Below are 9,653 nucleotides of genomic sequence, written 5' to 3' on the forward strand. Positions count from 1 at the left end.
ATGTAATTTTTTTTGAAAGGGGGGAGGTAGGCCAAATAAGTTTGGGAACCTTTGATGTATAGCCAAGCAAAACAAATTCCCACATTGGTCATTTTTCTTCCCCCCCACCCCAGCCCGCACCCTCTGCCAATATCTCAGTATTCACATTGAGCACATCACTTCTGTGTCACTAGATGGGCAGCATGTTTCATCATCACTCCCCTGGAATTCTGGCTGCTTATTTTATTCATAAGAGCAATGAAGTCTTTTCAAGTTTTTCTTTACAAAATCATTGTTTTGGTTCAATTGCATCAGTTTATGATATGTTTCCCAGGTTTCTCTGGACCATATTCTTTATCATCCCTTAGAGCACAAGTTTTCCATTGCATTGCACTCATAGCCCTTAATTGGTACTATTCTCTAATTGAGAAGCACCCCCTAAATTTTCATCCCCAAAATAACTTTTATAATTTTTTTAAAGGCAATTGGGGTTAAATGACTTGCCCAGCGTCACACAGCTAGTAAGTGTCAAATGTTTGATCTGAGGCCGGATTTGAACTCAAGTCCTCCTGACTTCAGGGCTGGTGCTCTATCCACTGTGCCACCTAGCTGCCCCTATAATTTTTTTTAAACTTACAAGTCCTCTTCCTTTAATCTCTTTGGGGTACCGATGTAATGTTGGCATCACATAATGTTGTTGGGCATATTTCCAAAATGCTTCCCAGAATGGTTGGCCCACCACCAACAGCTCATTAGTGTACTGTTTTCCCATATCCTATCCTACATTTGTTTTTTTCCTTTTTGAATGAAATTTGTCAATCTTGTAGTTGTGAGGTAGAATCTCAGCGTTGTTTTAATTCGCATTTCTCTGATTTGGAGTGGGTTTTTTTTGTTTTCTTTTTTTTTTAGGCAATTGGGGTTAAGTGACTTGCCCAGGGTCACACAGCTGGTGAATATTATGTGTCTGAGGCTAGATTTGAACTCAGGTCCTCCTGACTTTAGGGCCAATGCTCTACCCACTGCACCACCTAGCTGCCCCAGTGTCTTTTTTTTTCCTATAGCTATTGCTAACTTGGATTGCATCCTCTCTAAACAGCCTATTCATATCCTTGGACCACTTATCAGTACAGAAATGACACATCAAATTTGAATCAGTTCCTTATGTATCATAGAAATGAAACAACCATCAGGTGAGCTGGTTACAAGGCTTTTCCCCAGTGAAGTTTCCTTCCTGATTTTGGTTGCATTGATTTTTCTTTGTGCAGAAACGTTTTCATTTTATGTAGGGAAGGTAGATAGCTCAGTGTGTAAAACACTGGGTCTAGAGTCAAGAAGATCTAAGTTCAAATTGCCTCAGACACTTCCTTCATGTGTGACACTGACAAGTAACTTAAGCTCTGTCTCAGTTTCTTCATCTGTAAAATGGGGGCAATAATAGCACCTACCTCTGAGGGTTATTGTGAGGATCAAAATGAGATAATAATCCTAAAGTACCTAGCACATAGTAACTGCTAAATAAATTTAGTCATTATTATTTAAGTAATAAGAATTAGCCTCTTACCTTTTATGAGCTTCTCCGTCTTCTCTTTGGTCATGACCTGTTCCTCATCCATAGATCTAAAAGATAATTTCTTCCTTGACCATCTAATATCTTGATATTACCCTTTATGTCTAAGTCATTTCCACATTTGGAGTTTACCACAGTGTATGGGATGAGATGTTTGTAAGCTCCAGCATTTCCCTGGCTGGGGAGCACTGTGCCTCCCCCCGTGACCACGGGGGGTTCTGAGAACAAGGGAAGAAGCCATGGAGCTCTAGACTGATTATAGTAAGTAGTCTAATCAGTCATTATGAAGAGTTACAAACAGGGCAATCTTGGGTTTGGGGTGGCAGCCAGACAGTTCAGTGGATCCCCGCAAAACCCCCCAGATTTCCGTGGTAATGATAGAAAACAGACAAGGACCGGAGGGGCTAGCGAGTGCATGACTAATGATTGCAAATAGTCTTGGTCTTTTGCTTCGGAATGAGCTTGAGAGTCAAGCCAACGTTGTGCCCAGATACAAGTTTGTTATTGATCACGCACCTGTCACAAACGGTTCCTGACGTTCTCCTTGTGCTTTTCATAGGTCACAGAATCTTAAGGTGTGACTCAGTGTCTAAAATAGAATTCAGGATCTAAGTTATGATTCTAAACTGGTCACCGTGTTTGGGCTTCCGCCTTGCACAGAGTTTAAGTTTTTATGACTTTTCACTTATTACTTTATTTTATGGCTTTTCTCCAATCAGGACCCCACAATATTGATCTCCACCTAGTCTCTGCTAGACAGCTTTCCAAGTTTCCCAACAGTTTTTGTTGACTACTGAGTTTCCCTCACAGTTACTGGGTCCTGAGTGATGTTTCAGTGTGTGGGTACCACTTCCTTGTGGAAACCGAGCATAATGTGGCAAAAAGATTTCTGAGGTAGATGGTAAGAGACTCAGCTAGGCGATGGGGTTGTCTTTGCAGCTAAGTAGAGAAATAACCTTGGCCACTTCTTTTAATCTGCTTGGCCCTCATTGTCTTCTGGAAATTTCTGCCCTCCTGGAAGATGAGGAGTTGGAGTAGAACATCACTCATGTCTCTTTCATTCCTAACATTTTATTTTCTGTGTGCTGTATGGCTTCTGTAAGAATCAACCAGAGACTGTTCAAGAAGTGGGGCTATTAAGAAAATGAAATGAAGAAAGAATCTGTCTTCAAGGAGCTTACAGTATCCTCATGGGGATAATACCTATAGGATTTTCACAGAATTTTCTTTGGATCTATTCACCAGTCACTACTGTCTGTCTTCTACGCTCACAGTTGGCTCCTGTTTTCAATCATGCAGGGCCTTCTTGCTCATTGAAATTCCACTTTGATACGTGAATGGAGTCAAGAACCACGGCCCTTTGTCAACAACAGGACAATCTCCTCTCAGAATATGAGGCTAGACTGGCTGTTCACGCTTCCTGAATATAATTTCCATCTGTCTTAGAACTTTTGCCTTACCAGCATTTTCAAGAAAGCCTCTATAAATGTGCTCCTGCTGGGATCAGATTTCAGCATCCTAGATACATCTTTTCATGTCAGGAGATAAGAGAAACTGCAGAGTTTGTAACTGAATGGGAACCTCAAATGGAAAAATTGGAGAAGAAAAAGTAGAAAATGGTCTTTGTGCTGAAGAAGATGCCTATAGAGGGGAACTCAGAAAAATCCCATCCAGAGAGCAAGAACACTAGTGCTTAAGTGAGGTAGTTTGAATTTAAAAAAGAAAATGACTTTGGCAGGTGAGTGGAGGATGAACTGGTCTGAGGAGAAGCTGGAGGCTGGGAGACCAACAAGCAGGCTCTGGTAAAACTCCAGGATGAGGTGACTAGAGCCTGCACCAGGGGGAGGGCTGGGACACAGGACTGAGGGGACGTGTGCAGGCAAGAGATTGTGTAAAAAGAGAAATCACTCAACTTGGCAGCTGACCTCACATGTGGGCAGAGAGAGGGAGGGAACATTCAAAGGGAACAATGACGCTGTCAGCCTGGGTAACCTGGAGGCCGTGGTAGTAGCCTCCACAGGAATAGCCAGGTTCAGAAACAGAGTTTGAGGGAAGATACTGAATTATCCTGGGATATAGTGAGTTGGAAATGCCTATGGGAAATTCTGCTTAAAAACTTCTGTTTATTTGTTGTAGATTCAGAAGTGGAGCCCATGGTATGGGATGAAACCCCCAAGTGAGAGAGCTTGAAGAGATGAGAGAGTAGTCTTGGAGAAGCCTCTGAGACGGAGGTGTGCCGTGGATGCTGACCCAGCAAAGGAGGCAGAGAAGGGAGGAGTGGTCACACAGGAAGGAGGAAGGGACCCAGAGGGAGCACAGTCATGAAACTGTCAGGGAGGAGAGGCTAAGGCCTGAGAAGAGGCCACTGGATTGGGACATTCGGGAAGGGAGTTAGCAGACACCACTGGGAAGATCACAGAGTCTCCCAGGAGATGCCACTTTGAAGACCTCCCTGAGCTGCTGAGTCCAGTGAAGTAAACCAGCATTTATTAAGTGCCTACTGTGTGCCAAGCACTGTTAAAACACAGAGGATATAAGGAAAGGGAAAACCCAGGCACTATCCTGAAGGAGCTCACAGTGTCTAAGGTGGGGGACAACCTACAAAAGGCACTGTGCAAATGAGATAGTGAAAGCAAAGGTCCATTGGGTGGTAGTGAGGGCACTGGCATTAAGGGGACTGGGAAAAGCTCCTTACAGAAGGGGTGACTGGAGCAGGGCCCGAAGGAAGCCAGGGACCCTCGACAGCTGGCTCCTACAGCTCCCTACAGATCTAGTGTGCACCTGTTCATCCCCTTGAAATAAGTCCACGTGTCTTTCTGGGTCTCTCTGTGCTTCCCCCAGGGCCTGGCAAGCAGGAAGGGCTCAATCCACTGTGATCTGTTGATGGAATGGCTTCTTGCCCTCTGATGACAGACAGTACTGGAGAAATGACCTGTCTACACCATGATCTGAGATACCACTTCAGGAAAGAGGACAATTCTACTTACCTGGGGAAGCCTGGAGGTGAGGAATATGGGGAGAATCCAGCTGTAGGGTCGTCCTTGACTCCACCAAATCCCTGGCCAAGTCTCCTCCTTTCTGTCTCCAGACATCTTCCCATGGGTGCCCTTCCCTTCCACCACCTTCTTACTCTCTCACCTGAACTTTATAAACGGCCTCCTCCTATCTGGGTCTCCTGCCTCAAGCCTCTCCCCACTCCAGCCCTTCCTGCACAAGTCACTAAAGTGACTTTCCTATACCACAGGTCTGACTGTCACCCCCACTGCCCTTCAGTAAAGTGTAGTGGCTCCCTATTCCTTCTAGGATCAAATACAAAGTCCTTCCTTTGGCATTTAACACTCTGCACAAACCTCAGCTCTCAGGGAATTGGCGTGAGGGTCATCCTTGTGACCCTGGACAAGTCACTTAACTCATCTGATGCTGGTTTACTCATCTGCAAAACGAGGGGGCTGGTCCCAGTGGCCTCCCTTCCATATCTAAGTCTATGACTCCACAGTAACAGGGGGACAAGCCAATGACAGCCCCTTCCTTCTGGCCATACAAAGATGGACTAAAACAAGATCATTTCAGCAAAGAAAGTGAGGACACAAAATATCAAAACTTTAAAGACCAAAACAGCTGTACTGACCTAGACAACCACAAACTACCATCATCTATGTTTTATTGTGGTTTTATTTTTTAAAAATATTCCCCAATTTCATTTTAATCCAGATCAGCCCACCAGAGTGTTCTGCTTCAGTGATTAAGTTAATGAGGTTTCTCTCCATCATGAGTTCTATGTGCTCTGATCTGGGGGAAACCTTCCTGCATTAATCACATTCTTAAGATTTCTCTCTGGTATGTATTCTCTTATGTAATGAAAGGTGTGAATTCTGGGTGAAGGCCTTTCCACATGCATTACATCCATAGGGTTTCTCTCCAGTGTGAGTTCTCTGATGTCGAGTCAGTGTTGCGCTCCAGAAAAAGGCTTTCCCACAGTCACTGCACTTAAAAGGTTTCTCTCCAGTATGAATTTGCCAGTGTTGTGTAAGATCTGACTTCTCAGAGAAGGCCTTCCCACAATCACTGCACTGATGAGGCTTTATTCCTGTATGACCTCTCTGGTGTCGAGTCAGTGCCGTATTCCAGATAAAGCCTTTCCCACACTCACTGCATTTAAATGGTTTCTCTCCAGTATGAATGCTGAAGTGTTGTATAAGATCTGACTTCTGGCGGAAGAAGTTTCCACATTCCGTGCATTCATATGGTTTCTCTCCAGTATGAATACTACTGTGCTTGGTAAGGTCAGACTTCTGAGAGAATGCCTTCCCACACACACTGCACTGATGAGGTCTTATTCCTGTATGCGTTTTGTGGTGCTTAGAAAGGGTAGAGCTTTGTAGGAATTTCTTTCCGCATTCATTACATTCATAGGGTCTCTCTCCAGTGTGAATTCTCTGATGTCGAGTCAGTGTTGTGCTCAGGGGAAAGGCTTTCCCACAATCACTACATTTAAAAGGTTTTTCTCCAGTATGAATTGTGTAATGTCTTGTAAGATCTGTCCTGTGGTGGAAGGCCTTTCCACAGTCACTGCATTGGAAGGGTCTTTGTCCCGTATGAATTCTGTAGTGCTGTGTAAGATTTCTCTTCTGCCAGAAGACCTTTCCACATTCACCGCATTTATAAGATTTGTCTGGATTCCTGATAGAGGCCTGTTGAGAACCATCTGCCTTCTGACAGGATGTCTTCCCACATTTAGTCAACCCAGAACACTTTTTTCCTGGATGAGTTCGCTGGGGTAAAGCGAGTTGATTATTTGGGAGGAAAGAATTCCCACTTTCACAGAGTTGCTCTTCAGCATGAATTCCATGTTTCTGAATTTGGTTCAAATCATAACCAAAAGTTTTCTGACATTTGTTAATCTCAGAATATTTCTTCTGTGAATGGATTTGATTACTTTGTCTTTGGTCTGACTCCAAGCTCCTTCTCTTATGGAGATCCATTACTACAGATACTCCGTGATATGGCTCTGGGCTCACGGTTTGGTGATATTTACTGTTTTCAGAGCCTCTGACTACATCAGCAGTTTCTGATTGGATTATTTTTCCTTGCCTAGAAAGTTTTGCCTCGTTGTTCTGCTCTTTCTTTAACCTGCCACAATACTCCCAGGCTTTTCTCATCTTGGAGATGCATGGGTCATCCCACAAGGGCTTTTGCTGGGATAAGGCTTCCATAGAAATACTCAACTTTGGAGCTGTCTCCTTGGTCTGAGGTCTCCTGTCCCCATCTAAAGGAAAGAAAAAGTGTAAATGTCCTTTTCCTTGTATGAATAAGCTTTTCTGTACACTTCACTTTCCCCATTATTCTATCTCTTATAAGCAATGTACATATTTTTTCATTTGAACTGAAATCAATTCTTATGGCTTCTAAGATTTCTTTAAATTCACCAGGCTTATCCTTTCATTCAGCCCAATGATGTCATGTTTGGTGAATATGCCAAAGGGGCTACAGATGATCCACAATTAATGGAAATATGGACAACTTCTGGCTCTGATATGCCAGTGTAAACAAAGTACCTTATGGTATTTTTTTTTCAGGAAAATTCATCTGAATATGATATCTAGGAGTGTCATGAGAGTGTGATCATTGGGTCTAAGAAGAGGAAGCTATATGGAGTTCCCACACCGCAGAATTCCACTTTGCTTTCCAAAAAGATAAGAACAATTCAATGTCCTATCTACACTGGAGCAGTGCTCCTGAATTCTGAAAGCACCAACAGCATCCCACCTATCTAGCCATACCAATTCACTTTGGCAAAAGCATTCACACAAACTAGAGGAGTGGGGAGAAATTAACTGTAAGATCTATGGCTGGTAAAAGACAGCAGGACCAAAAAAGTCATCGAGAGTATCATGAATGTGCCCATTGTCAGGAGGTGCACAGGTGAATGATCAGTTAAGCACTGGACATTCACTCACACACTCACCTGGCCAGCAGCTTGTTAGGACACTATCCACTGGAATCCCCTGTGCTTCCCCTGACTCCAGCTGAGAGATCATGTTCACATTGGAATCTGCAAGGCCTAGTGAAGGGAAATGGCACAGTGATGGACAGGTATGGTCACCTCACAGCCCATGCCTCATGGACAGCTGGGAGACAGTGAGGAAGGGCCAGGGAGTCTGGGGACTGTGGAAGAGCATATAGAAAACATCTGAAGGGTGATCTGGTTTCTTTTCCTGGGAAGATACAGCAATGGGACAAAGAATGGAGTTGGGTTCAGAGAGACAATGAGTTCATTTGACCCATTCAATGCTGAGGCATCTGGGAGCTTTCTTGACTTCAGTATCTGCCCTGGGACTTGAGAAAGCCTCCCTGGCCTGAAGAGAGAGAGCTGGAGCAGGCTCACACAATGAAGCAGACAGTTTCCAGCCATACAAAGCAAGAGCCCTTCAGCTGGGACCAGGCAGAGCACAAGAACCCTGTCTCTTGGCCTCACTGCAAGTAACAAATGCTTGGTTTTCTTACAGGCCAAAGCAACAGTGCTGAACAGTGGACCCAGCCCCAGCAGAAGGAAGCAAACAACCTTTTGGGGCAGATCCCAAGTCCCCAGAAGAGCCTCCTTACCCAGGCTGACCAGGTTCCTGTAGTTCTCCAGCATCACCTCCCAGTAAAGCTCCTTCTGGGAAGTGTCCAGGTAGCCCCACTCCTCCCAGGTGAAGTCCACAGCCACATCCTTGAAGGTCACTGATTCCTGAAACAAATCAATCTGTGCCTGTCCAGGGACCACAACCCACATGGATGTGGGAAGGGGAGTGAAGGGGGACAGGAATCAGAAGGACTGATTCTTAGTATATTCAGGTTGCAGAGTGTTCAAAGGAAAATCACAAGGAGCATTTATTATGCCTCAGGTTCTGAATCATGTAATACAAGAACACTCATTGTCAAGCCCATAAGCACTTGATGGAGTGTCTGCCCTGTGTCAGGCTCTGTGCTGAGCCCTGGGGATACAAATGAGGGCAAAAGCAGTCCCTGCCCTCAAGGAGCTCACAGTCTAATGGGGAGACAGCAGGCACAGAAACAGTCCTGAGGGTTCAGCAAGGCCCCAGCAGCTGAGGAGACCAGGCGTGGGTTCCTATAAAAGTCAGGGCTTGAGGTGAACATGGACGGATTAAGTCAGTGCCTCCAAGAGGGGCAAGGTGAGGGGAGAAAAGCATTCCAGGCAGGGAGGGAAGCAGAGGCAGAGGAGATGGGGGTCACGTGTGAGGAACAGAAAACAGGCCAGGCTGGCTGGGCCACAGGAAGCAGGGAGGACTTTAACATGCTAAGACACAGGAAGGTAGAAGGGCTCAGTTTGTGCAGAGCATTAAATGCCAAATGGGGGGTTTTATCTGACCCTGGCACAGAGCTCGATTCACTGTGGTCTGGGGACTGAATCTGCCCAGGTGCTCTGAGGACAGAGAGCACTGAGAAAGGACCTGTCTACACTGTGACCTGAGACACCTGTCAGGGAGGAGGACGATAATGCTTACCTGGGGGAGCCTGCCGGTGAGGAACTCGGGGCCCATTCTGGCTCCTTGCTGCTCCCCGCTCTGTCCCACACCCAGGCCCCTGGGGTCTCAGGAGGCAGAGCTAGAAAGTAAAAGGCAGCCATGAGTGGGGTGGGCCCTTCCCCTCCACCCCGACCTGCCTGCGTCTGCCTGGGAAATGCCCACAGTGACCCCGGGGGCGGCCTGTCTGTGTCCAGGACTCGGGTCAACTCAACGTGCATTGGTGAGGCGCCCACTGTATGCCTCGCTGCATTCTAGGTGCTGGAGATGCCAAGGAGACAGAAAAGCCCAGACTGTGTCCCTCCCCCCGAGAAATGCCAGGTCACGTGAGGGCGAGGGGGCGGTGACAGCTGGGGGCGGGGCCTGGGGAGGTGAGGCCTGAGGGTACAAAATGAAGAACTAGAGGGGAGCAGGAGCGTGGGGTAGGGGAGCGTGAAGCCGAATAAAGAAGGGAGGCCTGCTGACAGATAGAGGAGTGTGGGGGGCCAAGGGCCTTCGTGTCAGGGCGGGGGATTTGGGGAACAGAGGGGGAGATGGGGGAGGGGAGGGGGAAAGAGAGGAAGGAGGGGGCGGGGCGGTCC

The 9,653-nt window shown here is 46.2% G+C and overlaps 2 protein-coding genes across 2 annotated transcripts in view; one reads left to right on the plus strand and one right to left on the minus strand.

The window, feature by feature from the left end:
- The window catches only part of LOC110202573 (uncharacterized), a 52,815-nt gene that overhangs the window by 22,191 nt on the left and 20,971 nt on the right, over nucleotides 1–9,653 (plus strand).
- On the minus strand, nucleotides 5,201–9,621 carry LOC110202545 (uncharacterized). Its single transcript, XM_020978766.2, is given in 5 exon segments — nucleotides 5,201–6,812; nucleotides 7,512–7,607; nucleotides 8,150–8,276; nucleotides 9,055–9,095; nucleotides 9,098–9,621. Coding segments are annotated over 5 exon segments (1,905 nt in total). The 5' UTR covers nucleotides 9,294–9,621; the 3' UTR covers nucleotides 5,201–5,367.

Source organism: Phascolarctos cinereus, unplaced genomic scaffold (genome assembly GCF_003287225.1).
Source record: "Phascolarctos cinereus isolate Bilbo 61053 unplaced genomic scaffold, phaCin_HiC Scaffold_4;HRSCAF=312, whole genome shotgun sequence".
NCBI lineage: Eukaryota > Metazoa > Chordata > Mammalia > Diprotodontia > Phascolarctidae > Phascolarctos > Phascolarctos cinereus.